This window comes from Mobula birostris, chromosome 18 (genome assembly GCF_030028105.1).
Source record: "Mobula birostris isolate sMobBir1 chromosome 18, sMobBir1.hap1, whole genome shotgun sequence".
Taxonomy (NCBI): domain Eukaryota; kingdom Metazoa; phylum Chordata; class Chondrichthyes; order Myliobatiformes; family Myliobatidae; genus Mobula; species Mobula birostris.
In genome coordinates, this window is record NC_092387.1 from 3331335 (window position 1) to 3353452 (window position 22118).

Consider the following 22118-nt stretch of genomic DNA (forward strand, 5'->3'; position numbering starts at 1 on the left):
CCTTTTCAGCTAAAGCAGGACCTCATATCCTAAGATCTGTAAGTCACCAAAAACAACCTTATTTTTCCTCTACACTCACTGGCATATTGCTAACATCTTTGCCGATGAATATTTTAGCAAAATTTGAGTTAGGAGCCACATTATCTATCCCAAGGATTGAGGGTGACCTTTTCTGAAAGATTTTGTCAAGTTAAAAATGAGATGAGTCCCCCCCCTTCATAATTTAACACCCATTATTATTCCCAATACTCCTAGCTTCCTCCTTGACTTTCTTTTACTACTCAACTATTGAAAAAAATCTCTTGGGGGGGTCGATCAGCAATATCCTTCTCAACCTGCCCTGCCTTTTGGCAATCTCTTGACTATAGCTCTCATTTTCATATGCCTTACAGTTAACATGATTACTAGTTTTTCTGTATTCCTTGTATAGTGTCTTTTCTTCAATAACTTTTATGTGCATCTTTATTCATCCATGTTGTTGATTTTTTTTAAATTTCTTGTCCTGACCTTGGGTATGAACATTTCCTGCACTGAGTATTACCTCTAAAAATCAATCCCATTGTTCCTCAACTGACTCAATGGTGAGCAGTTCCTCCCAGTTTACCTTCTGAAATCTTTATGATATTGGCACAAACGTTGCCTTTCTGAAATTCAATTTAGTGGCTTTGGGTTTTACTGCTATACTCTCCCAAAAAAACCTTTGAGAATAACAATGTTATCACTTGTTCCTAAAGACTCAAGACTTCTGTACTCAAATTTCTATTCTGACTGTTACAGAAAATCAAATCTAGACAGGCCTCCCCTCTTGTTGCTGCATTAACGTACTGGGTCAAAAAACGATCATTAATTCACTTTCCTGGAAACCATTAGTTTACTAGGTTCTCCCACTCAATACTTGGGAAATTAAAATCACCCATAACTATATCAATACTATTAGAACAAACTTTTCTAATATTCTGATAGTTTATTAAACATCACTATCTGAATTAGGGGGTCTAATATACACCCAATGTTATTTCTTTATCTATATAGTTTGAAATTCTCACCCAGATATCTAAGTCTCAATTCATCTCTTATCATATGCAGCCTCACATTTAAATGCTCTCATGTATATGCTGCTATTTATGATCTTGCCTATCTTTTCCCTTTATTACTATATTCATCACCATCCTTTGAGGGCAACCAGGTTTCCGTTATTGCTATTACATCGTACTTAGACACACTTGCACACAAACCCAGCTCTTATTCTTAATATAGCTTGCCATCGTTAATGTATACTGATGTTTTTATCCTATTCTGACCCATTTTTATAGTTTTGAAGCCTATAATCAGTTCGTCCTAATCAATAAAGAATATTAAAGATTATATGTAGCCAAATTGAAGTTTATTACAAATAAAGAGATGATTTCAATTGCATTAATCACATTGATGTTTATTTTCACATTTTTCTAACAATATACAGTAAATTTCTACACTTATCCAAAGCATTGAATCCAACCACATGAACTCAAAACCAGATTTAAATCATAGCAGCATTATCAACCGAAAAACATGAATGTCAGGTTTCACTGAATCTCTATTGACAGAGTTGTGTGGAAGGCAGTGGAAACACCGGCTGATGGAAATACCAGGCACTTGGTGTGTCAGCCTCAAGACCCTTAACACAATTGTAACATAAAATCTGTCATTCCAGCTCAGAAAAACGTGATCTGATAGATGCATGGAGTGAGGGATATAACTGAGGCCACTCACCTTCCAGCCTGCCTTGACCTGCTTTCCTAACCCATGTTCCACAGCTGTTTTAATGTCTGGCATTAGAAGTTCAGAGTCTTCCAATGAATCTCCCTGTGGGGCCACAGCAGAACTTAAGATCTGGCCCAGATTGGAATGATCATTGTCACCAGCACAAGGAACTTTGGCAGATCCACCATTTGCACACTGGAGTGCAATGGAAGCCCAGTCTATCATCAATCCCACCCACACCTAAAGTAAACTGCTGTTGCTATTCCCATGGGGTACAATCAGCAGTTCCACTTTCCCCATGTTACTCAAAACATCAATAGCAAATTTAGAAGGCCCAGAAAATGGGAACCGGTGATTTGTGGACATGCCTGTGTTTCTCTTGCTGCCAGCAGCCCAAAGCCATTAAGTTGCTTGCATCTCCCATCTTCTCTTGTTCCTCAGTGAGAAAGCTGTACGTTAAGTACATTTAAAATCTTTGTCAGCTGATTTCCACACTCACCACATCCAAATGGTCAGATTTGCAGACAGTCTTTAGGCCTCTGGCTGACCAGAAAATGTACAGATAATTTCCCCATGCAAGGATGCAATCAGGGCAAAACATCACTGTGGAGTCACAAGAATGTCTTCACTGGTAATTTCAATAATCATTTTCAAAGCTGTTTACCTATAAGACCAACAGGAACCAACTGTACAAAACAATTGAACTTGGTGCAAATGTTTAAAAAAAAGCAATTCGCTTACAGAATTAGCATTCTCCGAAGTATCACAGCTTGTGTTCCACAGCTCCACATGGTATTGTCACAAGGTTCTCCTGCAGCTCAGATATACAATGAGCCATCAGCAGGCCCAACATAGCCAATCCCAATCAGCAACACATCTATCAAAGTCCATATTCCAAGTCCTCCGAAGCTAAAGAGTTTACCAAGACCTTCCTTCCACTGGCCCAGGTAGAAGCGGTCTGCTCCAAACCCTCCCAAAGTGATGCTGAAAGCAAATTAAAACTTGTGTTAAGCAAAGAGGAAACATTAGCAAAGTGTGAACACATCTACATCATAGCAAACTGAAGAATACCACCCCTGTGGCTCAATGCTTGTTCTTGGATAATAGCTGAGCCTCACCAGTGACAGAATATGCACAAATTAACTTGGAGACACGTTGCTGATCACCTTCTAGTGTCAGCAGGTTAACATGGAGACACATTGCTGATCACCTTCCAGTGTCAGCAGGTTAACATGGAGACCCATTGCTGATCACCTTCCAGTGTCAGCAGGCATTACGAGCTCAGACTTGTTACATAGATGAATATTTTCCAACAATCAACAGCTCAGGCTGTAATGAAGTGCTGCTCGGAATTGATTTCAGAGACCACATTCCACAGGTAAAATGGGAAAGTCAGTTTTCATGTAAGTTCTAAGCTCAAATGGGGAAAAGCTCAGGACTTGCTGCAAAGTGCATCACTGGTAATAAAGAAATACATAACCACGACAAACTAAATAGTTATCAAATGTTTACTCTGTCCACTTTGCAAAGAAACTGTTAAACTCTGTTTTCAGGCTCTCCTTTGGATCGAGACTACAGAGCGTCGTGGGAGCTGAATTCTGAAGGAAGGCAGTTTTTTTAAAAAACTTCGAGTGCAAGAAGGGCGAGACTGCGCAGGCACATGACGTCAACAGGACCGCGCGGAGAGTTTAAAAAGGCAGGTTGCTACCAACGGCTCTCCTTTGGATCGGGACTACAGAGCATCGTGGGAGCTGAATTGTGAGTTGTGGGAGCATGACGTCAACAGGACCGCGCGGAGAGTTTAAAAAGGAGACCACCCTATACAGTGGGCAGCTGTCGGAGCGGGCAGCGGAGTGAGTGGGAGCAGAGTGTAGGGCTTTGGCATCAACGGGCTTCGGCGATAAACGGGAAGAGGCGAGAGCGAAGCACCAACTCGTTTTTTCTCCCCCCCCCCCCTCCACCCCTTTCGCGAATCGGCCCAAACAGACAGGAACAGCAGGGCTCTCACAGCTAACGGTACAAGCTAATGGTTTAAAAAGTTCGTCTGTTTGGCGAGGTAAGTGGGTGAGCAGACTTATTTTTCCTGTTTCATTCCTGTAGAATTAGGTAGCATGCCTGCAGGGTTAGTGCTTTGTTCAGGGTGTCAGATGTGGGAATCCTGGGAGACCTCCAGCCTCCCTGTTGGCCACATCTGCGCCAGGTGCACCGAGTTGCAGCTCCTCAGAGACCGTGTTAGGGATCTGGAGCTGCAGCTTGATGACCTACTGCTTATCAGGGAAAGTGAAGAGGTGATAGACAGGAGCTACAGGGAGGTAGTCATCCCTAGGCTACAGGAGTCAGAAAACTGGGTCACTGTCAAGAGAGGGAAGGGAAATGCCGGGATAGTGGAGAGCACCCCTGTGGCTGTCCCCCTCAGCAACAAATATCTTGTTCTGGATGCTGTTGAGGGGGATGACCTGACAGGGGACGCCCACGGTGACCGGGTCTCTGGCACTGAGCCTGGCGCTGTTGTGCAGGAGAGAAGGAGGGAGACGAGAAATATGGTAGTCGTGGGGGATTCCATAGTCAGGGGAACAGACTGGAGATTCTGTGAGCCTGACAGAGATACCCACATGGTGTGTTGCCTCCCAGGTGCCAGGGTACGGGATGTGTCAAATCAGGTCCTGAATATTCTAAAGGGGGAGGGTGAGCAGCCAGTTGTCTTTGTACATGTTGGTACCAATGACATAGATAGGACAAAGGAGGAGGTCCTGAAGAGAGATTTCTGGGAGCTAGGAAGGAAGCTGAGAAGCAGGACCTCCAGGATTCCAGTAATCTCAGGATTGCTACCTGTACCACGTGCTAGCGAGGGCAAGAGTAGTCCGATCAGGCAGATGAATGCGTGGCTGAGAGACTGGTGCAGAGGGCAGGGCTTCAGATTCTTAGATAATTGGGATCTCTTCTGGGGGGAAGTATGACCTGCTCAAAAAGGACAGGTTACACCTGAACTCGAAGGGGACCAATATCCTGGCGGGAAAGTTTAATAGAGCTGTTAGGGAGGGTTTAAGCTAATTTGGCAGGGGGATGGGAACCAGAATGATAGAGCAGAGGAAGGGGGAAAACAAATAAATCTAAGATAGTGAGCAGTAAAGATGTCAGGAAAGACAGGTGGTGGGGCAAATTTGTAGCCATTGGGATGAGTTGCAGTGCAATAAAGTTGCAGTGAAATCAAAGCAAAAAGTACCAAATACTGGTCTTAAGGTGTTATACTTAAATGCACGCAGCATAAGGAATAAGGTGGATGATCTTGTCATACAGCTACAGATAGGCAGGTATGATATTGTGGCCATCACTGAGACCTGGCTAAAGGATGCAGGTCTCTGGGAGCTGAACATCCAAGAATACACGGTGTATCGGAAGGATAGGAAGATAGGCAGAGGGGGAGGCGTGGCTTTATTGGTAAGAAATGATATTAAATCATTAGAAAGAGGCGATATAGGATCAGAAGGTGCAGAATCTTTATGGGTTGAGCTAAGAAATAGCAGGGGTAAAAGGACTCTGATGGCAGTTATTTATAGGCCTCCAAACGGCTGCAGGGATGTGGGCTACAAATTACAACTGAAAATAGAAAAGGCTTGTCAGAAGGGCAGTGTTATGATAATTGTGGGGGATTTTAACATGCAAGTAGATTGGGAAAATCAGGTCAGCACTGGATCTCAAGAGAGAGAATTTGTAGAATGTCTGCGAGATGGCTTTTTAGAACAGCTTGTTGTTGAGCCCACTAGGGGATCGGCTATACTAGATTGGATACTGTGTAATGAACCGGAGGTGATTAGAGAGATTGAGGTGAAGGAACCCTTAGGAGGCAGTGATCATAACATGATTGGGTTCTCTGTGAAATTAGAAAAAGAGAAGCCGAAATCTGATGTGTCGGTATTTCAGTGGAGTAAAGGAAATTACAGTGGCATGAGAGAGGAACTGGCCAAAGTTGACTGGAAAGGGACACTGGCGGGAAGGACGGCAGAGCAGCAGTGGCTGGAGTTTATGCGAGAAGTGAGGAAGGTGCAAGACAGGTATATTCCAAAAAAGAAGAAATTTTCGAGTGGAAAAAGGATGCAACCGTGGTTGACAAGAGAAGTCAAAGCCAAAGTTAAAGCAAAGGAGAGGGCATACAAGGAAGCAAAAATTAGTGGGAAGACAGAGGATTAGGAAGTTTTTAAAACCTTACAAAAGGAAACCAAGAAGGTCATTAAGACAGAAAAGATTAACTATGAAAGGAAGCTAGCAAATAATATCAAAGAGGATACTAAAAGCTTTTTCAAGTATATAAAGAGTAAAAGACAGGTGAGAGTAGATATAGGACCGATAGAAAATGATGTTGGAGAAATTGTAATGGGAGATAAGGAGATGGTAGAGGAACTGAACGAGTATTTTACCTCAGTCTTCACTGAGGAAGACATCAGCAGTACACCGGACACTCAAGGGGGGCAGGGAAGAGAAGTGTGCACAGTCACAATTACGACAGAGAAAGTACTCAGGAAGCTGAATAGGCTAAAGGTAGATAAGTCTCTTGGACCGGATGGAATGCACCCTCGTGTTCTAAAGGAAGTAGCTGTGGAGATTGCGGAGGCATTAGCGATGATCTTTCAAAAGTCGATAGACTCTGGCATGGTTCCGGAGGACTGGAAGATTGCAAATGTCACTCCACTATTTAAGAAGGGGGCAAGGAAGCAAAAAGGAAATTATAGACCTGTTAGCTTGACATTGGTGGTTGGGAAGTTGTTGGAGTCGATTGTCAAGGACGAGGTTACAGAGTACCTGGAGGCATATGACAAGATAGGCAGAACTCAGCATGGATTCCTTAAAGGAAAATCCTGCCTGACAAACCTATTACAATTTTTTGAGGAAATTACCAGTAGGCTAGACAAGGGAGATGCAGTGGATGTTGTATATTTGGATTTTCAGAAGGCCTTTGACAAGGTGCCACACACGAGGCTACTTAACAAGATAAGAGCCCATGGAATTACAGGAAAGTTACATACGTGGATAGAGCGTTGGCTGATTGGCAGGAAACAGAGTGGGAATAAAGGGATCCTACTCTGGATGGCTGCCAGTTACCAGTGGTGTTCCACAGGGATCAGTGTTGAGGCCGTTTCTTTTTACATTGTACATCAACGATTTGGATTATGGAATAGATGGCTTTGTGGCTAAGTTTGCTGACGATACGAAGATAGGTGGAGGGGCCGGTAGTGCTGAGAAAATGGAGAATCTGCAGAGAGACTTGGATAGATTGGAAGAATTGACAGAGAAGTGGCAAATGAAGTACAATGTTGGAAAGTGTATGGTTATGCACTTTGGCAGAAAAAATAAATGGGCAGACTACTATTTAAATGGGGAAAGAATTCAAAGTTCTGAGATGCAACGGGACTTGAGAGTCCTCGTACAGGATACCCTTAAAGTTAACCTCCAGGTTGAGGCAGTAGTGAAGAAGGCGAATGCAATGTTGGCATTCATTTCTAGAGGAATAGAGTATAGGAGCAGGGATGTGATGTTGAGGCTCTATAAGGCACTGGTGAGACCTCAATTGGAGTACTGTGGGCAGTTTTGGTCTCCTCATTTAAGAAAGGATGTGCTGACGTTGGAGAGGGTACAGAGAAGATTCACTAGAATGATTCCGGGAATGAGGGGGTTAACATATGAGGAACGTTTGTCCGCTCTTGGACTGTATTCCTTGGAGTTTAGAAGAATGAGGGGAGACCTCAGAAACATTTCGAATGTTGAAAGGCATGGACAGAGTGGATGTGGCAAAGTTGTTTCCGATGATGGGGAAGTCTAGTACGAGAGGGCATGACTTAAGGATTGAAGGGCGCCCATTCAGAACAGAAATGTGAAGAAATTCTTTTAGTCAGAAGGTGGTGAATCTATGGAATTTGTTGCCACAGGCAGCAATGGAGGCCAAGTCATTGGGTGTATTTAAGGCAGAGATTGATAGGTATCTGAGTAGCCAGGGCATCAAAGGTTATGGTGAGAAGGCGGGGGAATGGGACTAAATAGGAGAAAATGGATCAGCTCCTGATAAAATGGCAGAGCAGACTCGACGGGCCGAATGGCCTACTTCTGCTCCTTTGTCTTATGGTCTTCTCACCCCAACTAATCCAGGTCAAACAAAACTAATCATTCCAGTATTCGATTACACCTAATTGTAACTGAATTATGTCAAAACACTTCCAAATCTGTACCAAATGAGCCCATCAGAAACCTTCTGTCCGTGCCACAGTGGATTCCTATGCAGTCTTGAAGTTCTGCTGCCCAGATGTGAGGGCTGGGGTTCCCAACCTGGGGTCTACAGATCCCTCAGTTAATGGTAGTGGTCCATGACATAAAAAAGGTTGGGAACAGTTAGGGTATTCCATTCAAATAAATCATTCCAGTATTTGTGATTTTAGAATTTCATTTTATTGTAAAAAGCCACAGAAATGTCCAACAGGAAAGTGAATCTATCCATGCACATCAGTCCAATGTGGCTGGAAGTAACTGAGTTGAGACATTATCTTTCACTTCCTACAGATGCTGCCCAACCTGCTACATACTTGAGTCACAGAGACATAGAAGATTACAAAACACAAACAGACCCTTCGGCCCATCTAGTCCATGCTGAACCACTTAGACTGCCTACTCCCACGATCTGCACCAGGAGCATAACCCTCCATACCCCTACCAACCATGTTCCTATCCAAACTTGTCTTAAAACATTGAAATTGAAATCACATCCACCACTTGCGCTGACAGCTCATTCTACACTCTCACGATCCTCTGAGTGAAGAAGTTTCCCCTCATGTTTCCCTTAAACAACACCTTTTACCCTTAACCCATGACCTCTAGCTGTAGCCCCACCCAACCTCAGTGGAAAAAGCCTACTTGTGCTTACCCTATTTTGTATACCTCTATCAAATCTTCCCTCCATCTTCCATGTTCCAAGGAATAAAGTCCTAACCTAATCAATCTTTTCCTTGTAACTCAGGTTCTCCAGACTCTACACTGTCAAACTTCTTGACATCTTTCCTGTAGGTAGGTGACTCAAACCGCACACAATACTCCAAACCAAGCCTCACCAATGTCTTCAACATAACATCTGATCTTCTGTACTCAATACTTTGATTTATGAAGGCCAATGTACCAAAAGCTTTCTTCATGACCCTATCCACCTGTGATGCCACTTTCAATGAATCATGGACCTGTATGCCCAGATTCCTTTGTTCTACCAGACTCCTCAGTGCCCTGCTGTTCACTGTGTAAAGCCTACCCTGGGTGGTCCTACCGAAGTGCAAAACCTCACACTTGTCTGCGTTAAATTCCATCTGGTCCAGATCACATTGCAAGCTTTGATAGTCTTCCTTGCTCCAATCTTGGTGTCATCTGCAAATTTGCTGATCCAGTTAACAAACAACAGACCTAGCACCGATTAATGCAGCACACCACTAGTCATGGGCCTCCAGTCAGGAGGCAACCATCTACCACCACTCTCTGGCTTCTACAAAGCCAAAGTTTAATCCACTTTACTACCACATCCTGAATCCTGAGCAACTGAACCTCCTTGACCAGCCTCTCATGTGGGACCTTGTCAAACGCCTTGAAGTCCATGTAGACAACATCCACTGCCTTGCCTTAGTCAATTTTCATGGTAACTTCCTCAAAAAGATTGGTTGGACATGACCACCCTGTATGAAGCCATATTGACTATCCCTAATCAGTCTCTGTCCATCCAAATACTTATTATCTCTGGTCGCTTAGAATACCTTCCAATAACTTTCCCATTACTGATGTCAGACTCACCAACCTACAATTTCCTGGTTTATTTTTAGAGCCTTTTTTAAACAATGGAACATTAGCTGTCCTCCAATCCTCCGGTACCTCATTTAAATATCTCTGCGAGGGCCCGGCAATTTCTGTACTTGCCTCCCACAGAGTCCAAGGGAACACATTGTCAGGCCCTGGGGATTTATCCACCCTAATTTGCCTCAAGCCAGCAAAGCCTCCTCCTTTGTAATCTGTATAGGGTCTATGAAATTGATGCCACTATGCCTCACTTCCATAGACTCTGTCTGTCTCTAAGTAAATGCAGATGGAAAAAAAATTCTTTTAAGATCTCCCTTATGTCTTTTGGCTCTACGCATGGAATACCACTCTGACCTGCCAGAGGATCACTTTTGTCCTTTGCAATCCTTTTGCACTAAACACGTCCATAGAATCCCTCAAGATCCTCCCTCAGCTTGTCAACCTCATGCCTTGGAAATAACTCAGAAAATGTGTAGCCCGGGTGGTTAATAGTTGGGTTGAATTGTTCTCTGATCTTGGCAACCTATTTGCGAACGGTACGAGATGACATCATCAGAGCGCACCTTCCAGCTGCTCAGCCTTTACATACGTATATATCAATTAGCTGACTGGTTGTCACTATGGAAACTCAACTGTGACAAAGGGAGAGGGTCTCATCGCTGACTGGTCACCTGGCAAACTCTGTTTCTGGAATTTTGTCCGCATTGGCTTATAAATAGGATCAACGCCTACGTGTCTGTTTACAAAACTGTTTGCAGAAAACCACGCTTCTAGGAATTCTCTGTGCTTGTTTGCGCCATGACTTTCATGGTGCCCAGTCAAATTTGTGCCCTGTCAACCTTCAAGGGTAGAGACTAGGGAGAGTTAGTCATGCAGCAAATATTACGTCAGCCAAGCTGGGAGAAAACTATTCACAAGGATCCATGACCAGCCCTCCCTAGCCTCTACTCATGAAGATCAAGACGGGTACAAGTTTGACTGGGCATCAGTGAAAGCCATTTCACAAGCAAACATGTGGCATGTAAGAGAGTTCCTAGAAGTGTAGTTTTCCGCAAACACTTCTGTAAACAGACATGTGGACCTCAATCTCATTTATAAACCAATGCAGGCAAGTTCCAAACCACAACGCTGAGTTCACCAAGCAGCAACGAGACCTCTCCCTATACCACAAGAACGACCAATTAACTGATTGATATACCAAGGCCAAGCATTCAGAGGCCACACCACAAGTGAATAGCACACTGATCTCTCCTCGTATGGTGATGAAACATTTCTAAATGGATTTGCAAGATCTGAGAACAACTAAACCCAACCAATCTCATGCCATTTTTTTTAAAGCCCCCCTGATTTCTTTCTTACATGCATTTCTTATCCTCCATAAGCACCTCATTTGTTCCTATTCACCTATACTGTCTATGCATCTCCTCCTTTTTTCTTAACCAGGGCCTCAATATCTATTGAAAACCAAGGTTCCCTGCACCTGTTATCTTTACATTTTATTCTGACAGGCACATACAAGCTTTGTATTCTCAAAATTTCACTTTTGAATGCCTCACATTCACCAAGTACACCTTTGCCAGAAAGCAGCCTGTTCCAATATACAGTTACAAGAAAAGGTTTGTGAACCCTTTGTAATTACCTGGTTTTCTGCATTTATTGCTCATAAAATCTGGTCTGATCTTCATCTAAGCTACAATAATAAACAAATGCAATCTGCCTAAACAAACACACAAACAATTGTACTTCTCGTTGATATGGAGTACACTATTTAAACAGTCAGACTCCAGGTTCAAAAAAGTATGTGAACCTGCGGGGTACTGCCTTCTACGAAACTAATTTGGAGTCAAGTGTTCCAATCAATGAGATGAGGTTGGAGGTGTCAGCTGTTGAGCTGCCCTGCCCCATAAAAAAGACACATCAAGTCAGGTTACTGACAGAGCCTCTCTTCTCAAGAAAGATCTGTTTATGTGCATGTTGTGAGGAAACAGATTCAATAGGTCTCAAAGGGGAGGACTCTGGACACAGTCTTGGTAGTAAAGGATTTTATTTACAGAAGGCAAACGTGGGAAAATGGCAACACGCACACAATTCACAGTCATCGGATCAGCAACACACGTGGACAATTAATAAAATCGCGTGGGAACAAAGTACACACACACACACACAACCAATGGAAAAGTCAATACAATACCCGACACCCCTTGACTCTGTGCGGGTACAGCTCCTCTGCTTAGGGACAATACCCACACCCCTAACCCTATTCAATGCACAACTCACCAACAGCAGGGTGGTCCCTCGGAGGTAGCAAAAAAGAGAGAGGGTCAAGCACACGTGCCTTCCTTTATAGTGCAGCAGGGCTGATGAGTTCAGCCCAGGTGATTCACAGGGGGGGCCAATGGCTTGGTGCCAGCAGGCCAATTGCCCGAGGTCAAGTACAAGGCTAATTAAAGGGGCCAGTGGTTAGGTGTGCATTGATGGGCGAGGAGGGGTCAGACCTTGATTGGCAGGTGGTGTGTCTTTCGACCAGATAAATGGACAGTGCTGTCACATGACAGTCACGACCCCTCCAATACAGTGCACCATGTCTCGATCAAAACAACTTTCAGAGGACCTTAGAAGGATTGCAGAGATGTATGAAGTTGGAAAAGGCTACAAAAGCATTTCGAAAGACCAGAGTGTTCATCAGTCCACGGTATGATAAATTGTATACAAATGGAGGAAACTCAATACTGTTGCTATTTTCCCTGGGGGCGGCATCCTGCAAAGATCATACCAAGAGCACAACCTGCAGTGCTGAAGGAGGTGAAAAAGAACCCAAGGGTAACAGTAAAAGACCTGCGGAAATCTCTAGAACTAAAACGTCTGTACTTGCGTGTCCATTATAAGAAAAACACTGAACAAGAATGGTGTTCATGGAAAGACACCACGGAGGGAAACACTGTTCTCCAAAATAAAACATTGCTGCAAGTCTCAAGTTTGCAAAAGATCACGAGGATGTTCCACAACACTTGTGGGATAATGTTCTGCAGACAGATGAGACAAAACTTGAACTTTTTGGCAGAAATACACACCGCTGTGTGTGGAGGAAAAAGGGCACAGCACACCAACACCAAAATCTCATCCCAACTGTGAAGCATGGTGGAAGGAGCATGATGGTTTGGGGCTGCTTTGCTGCCTTAGGGCCTGGACAGCTAGTAATCACTGAGAGAACAATGAACTCAAAATTGCAGCAAGACATTTTACAAAAGAATGTCTCAGGGTAGTGGTCTGTCACCTGAAGCTTAATAGAGGATTATAATCTGAAATACAAGAGTAAATCATCAACAGAATGGTTTAAAAAGCAGAAACTTTGTGTTTGGAATGGCCAAGTCAGAGTCCAGATCTTAACTCAACTGAGATGTTCTGGCATGACCTGAAGAGGGCTGTTCGTGCAAGGTATCCCAGAAATGTTGATAAACTGAAACAGTTTTGTATGGAGGACTGGTCTACAATTCCTCCTTGCTTTTGTGCAAGTCTGATCAGCAGCTACAGGAAACATTTGGTGTAGGTTTTTGCTGCATAAGGAGGTTCTACCAGTTTTTAAATATAAGGGTTGACATACTTTTTCCAGCCTAGACTGTGAATGTGTTCAATAAATACATGAAAAGTACAATGGTTTGTATGTTATTAGTTTAGGCAGCTTGTGTTTGTCAATCATTATGACTTAGATGAAGATCAGACCACATTTTATGAGTAATTAATGCAAAAAAACAGGTAATTGCAAACATCCACAAACTTCTTACAACTATACACTTGCCAGATCCTTTCTGATACCATCAAAATTGGCTCCTCTCCAATTTAGACTCTCAGCCAGTGGACCAAACCCATCTTTTTCCATATTTACTTTGAAACTAATGGTATTATTATCACTGGATACGAAGTGTTCACCCACACAAACTTCCGACACTTGCCCTGTCTCATTCCCTAACAGCAGATCAAGTATTGAATGCTTGCTCTTTGGCACTTCTATGTACTGAAGAAGGAAACTTTCCTGAACACATTTGACAAACTCTATTCCATTAGTCCTTTTATGGTATGGGAGTACCAGTCAATATGTGGAAAGCTAAAATCACCTCTTACAACAACCTTATGTTTCTTGCGAAAGGCTGTGATCTCTCCACAAATTTGTTCCTCTAAATCCCTTTCTTATCCCCAAATAACCTTCCTTATTTTCAGTTCTATGCATAACTCCTCACTGGACAAGTTCTCCAATTTGTCCTGACTGAGCACTGCCATGACACTTCCCTGAACCAGTAACAACACCCATCCTTCTCTAACCCCTTTCATTCTCTCGCATCTAAAACAACAGAATCCCAGAATACTGAGCTACCAGTCCTCCCCCTTCTGCAACCAAGTCTCACTAATGGCTCCAATATCATAATTCCAGGTGCTGATCCCCGCCCTGAGCTCACCTGCCTTTCCTCCAATACTTCTCGCATTGAAATATATGCAGCTCAGACAGTGGCGCTGCATGCTCACGCTTTTGATTCCTGACTTTGTCTCCACAAACTGTTGACACTCTGGTTCCCGTGCACCCCACACACGAGTTTAAGCCCTACTTGCACCAGTAGCAAACCTTCCTGCAAGGACATTAGACCCCCCACCCTCCAGTTCAGGTGCAAACGGTCACTTCTGTACAGGTCCCACCTTCCCTGGAAGAGACCAATGGTCCAAAAATCTGATGCCCTCCCTCTTACACCAACTCCATAGCCACGTGTTAAACTGTATAATCTTCCTAGTTTTGGCCTCAGAGCACATGACATGAGTAGCAATCCTGAGATCACAATCCTGGAGGGCCAGCCCTTTAACTTAGCACCTAACTCCCTGCATTTCCCTTTGAAGAACCTCATCACTCATCCTACCCATGTCCTTGGTACCTACAGGGAACATGACCACTGGCTGTTCAATCATCCACTTAAGATTGCTGAGGACTTGATCTGAGATGTCCCAGACTCTGGCACCTGGAAGGCAACATACCATTCGGGAACCTCACTCTTATCCACAGAACCTCCTTTCTGTTCCCCTAACAAATTCCCCATCACCACAGCTCACCTCTTCTCCCCTCATTCCCTTCTGAGTCTCAGTCATTCTCAGTGCCAGAGACCTGACCACTGTGACCTTTCTCGGTTAGGTCAACACCCCGGCCCCCCCGCCCCAAACACACCAGTATCCAAAGTGGTATACCTGCTGTTGAGGGGGATAGCCTCAGGGACACGCTGCACAGGCTGTTTAACACTATTTCCTTCCTAAATGTCACCCAGTTTCCTGTGTCATGCACCTTGGGTGTAACTACCTCTTCATATGTCTGATCTATCACCCCCTCAGTCTTTGAAATGATTTGGAGTTCATCCAGTTCCAGCTCCAACTCCTTAATGCAGCTGGATGTACTTCTCTTAGTTGTAGTGGTCAGGGACACCGGAGGTCTCCCTGCCTTCCCACATCCCGCAAGAGGAGTATTCCACTATCCTGCCTGGCAAATATAAAGGAGAAAAACCAATAAATAAACTGTGTGGGGGAAAAAAGCTATCGACAGCTTTTTGCTTTCTCTCACTCAAGCCTCAAATAACCATTCCAACCATGGCCACTCCACTTGGCCCTGCCTTATTTTAATTTGTTCTTACCAATTCATCAAAGTTGCTCTTTGGCAGCTGCTCAAAACACCAAATTGCTGTGAGTCGATGCTTTTTCTACTCAATTGGTGAAGTAAACTGCTCTCGGAAGCCACCCAGTTCAAACTGCAATTAGGATTATAAAGCAAATGGCAACTTTGCTGCTGATACTCGATGTCGTCACATCTCCAGCCTTAGACAGTGTTCCACAATGAAAATCATCACGAGGGAACAACGCAGTTTCTGCATCTCTATGCACACAGCTTGGGACGGGCCCTTTCAGCCCAACCCAGGCCGAATCAGAGGACAATTTATAATGATCGGTTAACCTACTAACTGGTACACCTACACCTATGAGAGGAAACCAGAGGTTCTTCCACGTGGTCACAGGAAGGACACAGACTCCTTACAGGCAACCTCAGAATTGAAGTCCACACTCCGAAACCTTGAGCTGCAATGATGTCATGCAAATTGCTACGCTATTGTGGTGCGCCAAGGTGATCAATGATGACAGGTGCGACAGAGGTAAGTGAATATTCACAATGCAAAAATACCTGAACAGCAAACACATGCAACTCATAATCATCAACAAATCTACTATCTGTAAATCTATTCATCAGTGAATATAGAAACAAAGACCATTCTCATTGAAGAATCAAAATTTACTTTTACCTGAGAGCCAATGCAGTTGACCACTTGTAACCTCCTGTCCAATTGCAATACATCTTCTTCTGAAATGTGCGATTACCTGACAACAGAATAAAAATCTCAAGACGACAAGACATTTATATTTGACGCCCTCTACGTGTGATACCAGGGCCAGAAGCTAATGACAACAATGAGGTAAGAAGTTCCAATACAAACGCAGGTCAATGACTCAAAACTTGTTCAGAAGCTGCACACCGCAATTGCTGGAAAGTTCGAGCAATAAGCTGTTACATCAAAGTGGCACTCAGACCACTGATTTCCGGTTTTCACCAAACTGACTGATCTCATCAAAGCTGCAACAATCGGTGCAATCAGACGGGTTTTTAAATATTAACATAATAAATTGCAGTTTGTAGGAAAAGGTCCAAACTTGCACAGTCCTCCTTGTAATGTTTGTAATGAAAATGTGGTCGTAATTCTTGACTTCTGTGCCCAGTTTTAAATTGATTCTATCCACTCCTCACTTGTAACTCAGTAAATCTCCAAAATACAAGGAAAGCAGCCCTGGCAATACATGTTGAGTTCAGTTATTAACAATAGTTCTGATAAAATAAAACTGAATGTCTTCCAGTCAAGATAACTTGTCAAAATGACTTTTAAATGTTCGTTAATGTACCTGCCTATCTCACTCCATACACAGACCATCCTATGGGTGGTAAAATATGTCTTTCAAGTTCCTATTAAATCTGTCCCTAAGCCTAAGCCCCTGATGGGGAAAAAGCAAGAGAAAAGGAGAATAAATTAGCCATGATGGAATAGTGGAGCAGACTTGATGGGCTGAAAGGCCTAATTCTGCTCCCGTGGCTTACGAATTCCCCAACACTGGGGGAAAAAAATCAGAGTGCTTTTGTCCTATTTATGTCCCTCAAGAAACACCTTTATAAAGTCGCCCCTCATTCTCCAACACACCAGTGAGCAACTCCCAGCCTGCCCAACCCTCTGTCCATATCCTCCTGGATGTGTAGCTTCGAATATTCAAAGCACTTTACTCAGGCATTTCAACACTTACAGTGCAACTTTAGTCCTCTGTATCATACTCCACCACACAACGGTCGAGGTCAAAGGACGTTCATTAGCTAAGTCAGGAAGTGTCACGACCTTGACCATGGCATTTAAATGATTAATGTATGTGGACCCCACCAAATAACTGAACCCAGTCAGTGGATCATGGGTTTCATGGGCCATGTGGTGACTCCTACAGAATCAAAACACAAGAACAGGAACAGGAGTCAGCCATCTGATCATGGCTGATCTGGCCATGGAGTCAGCTCTACCTACCTGCATTTTCCCCAGAACCCTTAATTCTCCTGCTATGCAATAATCTATCTAAATATATTTACTGAGGTAAATTCCACTGCTTCCCCGCGCAAAGAATTCAACAGGTTAACTACTCGCTGGGAAAAGCAGTTACCTCTCATCTCCATCTTAAATCTAGTCCCCCAGTTCTAGTCTCACTTTGAATTGAATTGATTATAATACTTACATCCTTCACATACATGAGGAATAAAAATCTTTACGTTACGTCTCCGTCTAAATGTGCAATTTATAGTAATTTGTAATAAATAGTATGTACAACAGGACAGTCAATATAACGTAGAAATATAATTGTATCAGCGTGAATTAATCAGTCTGATGGCCTGGTGGAAGAAGTCTGTTGGTCTTGGCTTTTATGCTGTTGTACCGTTTCCCAGATGGTAGCAGCTGTAACAGTTTGTGGTTTGGGTGACTTGGGTTCCCAATGATCCTTCAGACCCTTTTACACACCTGTCTCTGTAAAAGTCCTGAATCATGGGAAGTTCACATCTACAGATGTGCTGGGCTGTCCGCACCACTCTCTGCTGAATCCTGTGATTGAAGGAGGGACAGTTCCCATAGCAGGCAGTGATGCAGCCAGTCAGGATGCTCTCAATTGTGCTCTTAGATAAAGTCCTTAGGATTTGGGGACCCATACCAAACTTCTTCAATCATCTGAGGTGATGGGGTCACTGTTGTGCTTTTTCACCACATAGCCGGTATGTACAGAACACGTGAGGTCCTCAGTGATGTGGATGCCGAGGAACTTAAAGCTGTTCACCCTCTCAACCCCAGATCCATTGATGTCAATAGGGGCTAGCCTGTCTCCATTCCTTCTATAGTCCACAACCAGCTCCTTTCTTTTTCCGACATTGGGGGAGAGGTTGTTTACTTGACACCACTGTGTCAGGGTGATGACTTTTTCTCTGTAGGCTGAGTTATTGTTTGAGATTAGGCCAGTCAGTGGAAAGAACTTTCCTGCTTTTATCTTCATCCTGTTCATTTTGATAATATCTGCGTTAAGCAGGACCTATTTTCATTTCAGGGTAATTCTGCACTTTCATTCATTCATTCCCATTTCACTCTGACATAACTCACACAACACCAGCGTTTGTTTTCCCACAGACCACTTACCAAGACAATGCACATGCTCCAGGGCTGTGCAGTTAGAAATGAAGTATTCCCGTGGGCACCGCACACTCTTGCATTTTGTGGTTTCCTTGCAATGGTACTGACTGGGTGGCAGCTGCCAACAGAACTGGCAGACCATTGTTATCTGAAATGTTTTCTGGTCCATTTTATTCTCATCCTGAGTAAACAAACAGAAACAAAGCAAGAATGAAGGGTATCAAACAATTTATTACAACAAATAGTTACTCTAATTTTCCACGTTTCTTTCCTGCCACATGCATCAATGGCAGCAATCAAGCTCCTGGAGCAGGACAGCAATGGTATCGCAACTCTCTTCCGTTCTCCAAAGTTGTGGATGGCTTCAATGCCCAGTCACCGAGAGTACAAGGAGCAGGTGTGGAACAGCAGCTCCCAGACACTTATCTCAGGAAGGTGGAGACAGAACCTTGGAAATGAACGAAGCACAACAGGGGAAATATTCCAGTGAGCAAATATGAAATACATGGGCTTGAGTAATGAAGACGTAACTCACACAAAAACTAAGTAGCTAATCAATCGTTTCACTCCCCAAGTCACAGACTGAAGGCCAAGTGCTGAAAAATGTTATAAGTATTGATGAGCACAGTGGACCAATGGGTCTATCTGTATGGGCTATCACACCAGAAATCGATGTCTTGCACCTTCCCCTAAATCCCTCTGCTTTGAAACTAGCATAAACTTGCTAATGTAAGGAAATATAAAACAAGCATTGTGTATTTTAAACAAGAGATTCTGCAAATGCTGTAAGTCCAGAGTAACAGACACTAAGTGCTAGAGGAACTCAGCAGGTCAGGCATCATCTTTATCCTAAAGAAAGGTCAAAATGTCATGTCTTTATTCCTCCCCAGACACTGCTTGACCTGTTGAGTTCCTCCAGGATTGTGTATTTTTAATTTTACTTCAGGTTTACATCATTTGAGTTTATTCCAAATGTCAGTACACCATAGACAGGATAAAATAATTCACCATGTTAGACGCACACCATTGGGCAGGTGCAGAGAGAAACAATGGAGTGTACTTGTTCAGAAACAGTGCAGCATTTATTATTTGAGCACAGTTCCTATGAGGTACAAAAGAAACATCTAACTGCTACTTTCAGATCTTTGACAGAGTGTGTTCAAAATGGAAAGCTTGTGAGGATATCACTGCCATTGTAATGTACACCAGAACATTTCACTTTCTGAAAAGCATTTGACTTTCTATGTTATTTCAGGTCTTTTTTTGGAGGGAGAGTTTAGTGGGTCTACTTCTTGTCTCTGCTCCACACTCCAACCCAGTGGGTAGCGGCAATGCTCCTGATTTTGGGTCTGCTAAACGCGATTAAACCAGAAGAAAACAGAGGGAGTGCAAATGCTGGAAAATGGAGCAGCATACAATGTGCACTGATAACATCAGTGGATGGAAATGGTTAATATTTAGGGTCTAAACCCCTCCTCCAGCAGTGAGATTGTTGCTTTGGGGAACAGAGCAGGTGGGATTAGTTAGGTTGGTCAGCGCAAACCATGATGAGCTGAAGAGCCTGTCCCTGTGTATTACACCATTTACTTACTGTGCACTGTACACCCGATTTGACCGTACAGCTGAACGAAGTTTCCTTCCCATAGACACAGTTGGAATGCATCGAGCAGTTCATACAGAGCGGCGGCAATCTGCTGCACGGTCCGGCGCTCGGGCACTTCGCCAGGTAAGCTGGCACCGTGGTTGGCGCTGCAAACAGACAAGAGGCCGATTGTAGGGAGCCCAGCCACAGATCACCGCCGCCCGATACAGCGAGTTCTCTGGCCCTCACCCCCTTCACTTACCGGCTTCAGGCGGACCGCGAGTGCCTCCCAGGCCGCTGGAGGACGGGAGACCGGTGCCTTTAGAGTGGAGCAGGCCATCCGGAGCGCCGGTGCTCGGGGAGTCTGTGAACGAGAACACGGAGTCAGGCCCGACCTATCGTCTCAACCCGGGAAGCTCCCCCAGCGCCCGTCTGCCCGCAGCGCGCTCCGGGTTCCCTGACCCCTGACCAATTCTCGGAGCGGAGCGGAGCCCAGTCCCGGTCCCGGTCCCGGCCTCGGCCTCGGCCTCGCCTCACCTCCGCCCACCAGCCCCAGCAGCAGCAGCCACAGCAGGAGCAGCAGCCGGTACACTGCCCGTCCGGACGCCATCACACCCACCCCGGAACCAATGAGATCCAACAGCATCCTGCCAATGAACAGAGAGCAAGGGAAGAAGCGACCAATCACTGCCGCAGGGGAACCCGACCAATCAGGAGCGAGTGCAATCGTCCGGCTCGGAGGTCGGGGGCGGTCCCGGTGCCGGGGAGGGGCTGCTGGGGGTGGGGGGGACATTCGGTGGAAATATTGACCGACGGCCTGCATGGGTCCGGAACGATACTCGTACACGAATCCTTGCAAACTTTGATAGGATGGCGGGGAGGGAGACTGATGGTGACAGCAACAGCACGTCGTGTGGGTGGGGAGAGGGACTGAGAACAGGAAGGTGAAGGGTCGGAAGAGAAAGAAAGGAGGTGGGTCTAGTGTAGGTGGATCGGAAAGTGAGGGAAGAGAAGTTGAGGAGAAGGGCCCGAGGGCAAAATTGATAACTGTAGTAGTAAGATTTGAGGGGGAAGGAGGAGTAAAGAAAATCAATTCGCTTAAATTAACAAAAATCATCAGAGGACAAGTAGGGGAAGTGAGCCATGCGAGAATTTTAGGAGATGGAAACCTGCTGATAGGATGTAAAACCGAAGAGCAGATTGAGAAGGTAATGAAGGTGTCTAATGTTGGGAAAGTCAAAGTATCCAGGGTTGTAAGAGTTGGAGCACAAAGGGTCAATGGTTGCAAGGGGGGTGATCTCCGGGGTTCCCTCAGTGTTAATATGAAGGAGCTAGTGGAGAACTTGAGGGTGAGGAATAGTTCAGTGAAGAGTGTGAAAAGACTGACAAGGGGAGCAGAGAAAAGGGAGACTGAAACCGTTCTGGTAGAATTTGAGGATAAGGTGCCGCCAAAGGAGTTATATTTTGCATTTCTAAGATACAATGTAAGAGAGTATATACCAAAACCTATGAGGTGTTTCAATTGCCAGGAGTTTGGGCATGTGGCCAAAGTGTGCAAAGGAAAGAGAAGATGTGCAAGGTGTGGAGGGGAACATGAATACGGAAAATGTGGAGACCAATGTGCTGTAATTGTGGCAGTAACCATAGTGTAGTGGACTGGGGATGTGAAGTGTCGAAAAAAGAGGTGAGGGTGCAGCAGATAAGGGTGAAGGAAAAAGTCTCATATGCCGAGGCAGTCAAGTTGGCAGGACAGAAGAAAATGAATGAGGGAGGGTGTAGCAAAGAGCAAGCGGCAGCTAAAGAAAGGCAAGATAAGAGGAATGCATGGATAGAGAAGAAGAAATTGGTGACCTTTATAACAGGAGTGGTAAACGCAACTTATGAGATCAAATCTAAAACTGAAAGGATTCAGATTATTGTGAAAGCTGCAGAGCACCATTTGGATATGATAGGATTAAAATGGGAAGAAGTAAACGATGAACTCAGGGTACAGTCAAGTCAAGAGACAGTATGTGTGGGTTGATATTACTAATATTTTTACTTCTTCAATGGAATACAAGAAGCCTGATTGCTACCGGACAAGATTTCAAGCAGTTATAGCTAGTAGGAGAGAAAAGCCAGATATTGTGTGTATCCAGGAGACCTGGTTAAAACCTAATTTAGATTTTGTTTTATATGGTTATGAGGCAGTAAGGCAAGAC

The 22118-nt window shown here is 44.3% G+C and overlaps 1 protein-coding gene across 1 annotated transcript; it reads right to left on the reverse strand.

The window, feature by feature from the left end:
* Positions 1-1397: 1397 nt before the first annotated feature.
* Positions 1398-20533, reverse strand: tm2d3 (TM2 domain containing 3). Its single transcript, XM_072282098.1, has 6 exons — positions 20455-20533; positions 20180-20281; positions 19927-20084; positions 18342-18516; positions 15879-15954; positions 1398-2727 (listed from the first exon to the last, which is right to left on the reverse strand). Exons 1-6 carry the CDS (start codon positions 20525-20527, stop codon positions 2562-2564), a joined length of 750 nt encoding a protein of 249 aa, XP_072138199.1. The 5' UTR covers positions 20528-20533; the 3' UTR covers positions 1398-2561.
* Positions 20534-22118: the final 1585 nt, after the last annotated feature.

Excerpts from the sequence above, each read along its gene's own strand:
- tm2d3 (XM_072282098.1), bottom strand. The coding sequence starts at position 20,527 with ATGGCGTCCGGACGGGCAGTGTACCGGCTGCTGCTCCTGCTGTGGCTG. Across the intron at positions 20,085-20,179 it reads TCGCGGTCCGCCTGAAGCCG|CGCCAACCACGGTGCCAGCT; the intron begins GTAAGTGAAGGG and ends GTCTGTTTGCAG. Across the intron at positions 2,728-15,878 it reads TCAACTGCATTGGCTCTCAG|CATCACTTTGGGAGGGTTTG; the intron begins GTAAAAGTAAAT and ends ATTTGCTTTCAG.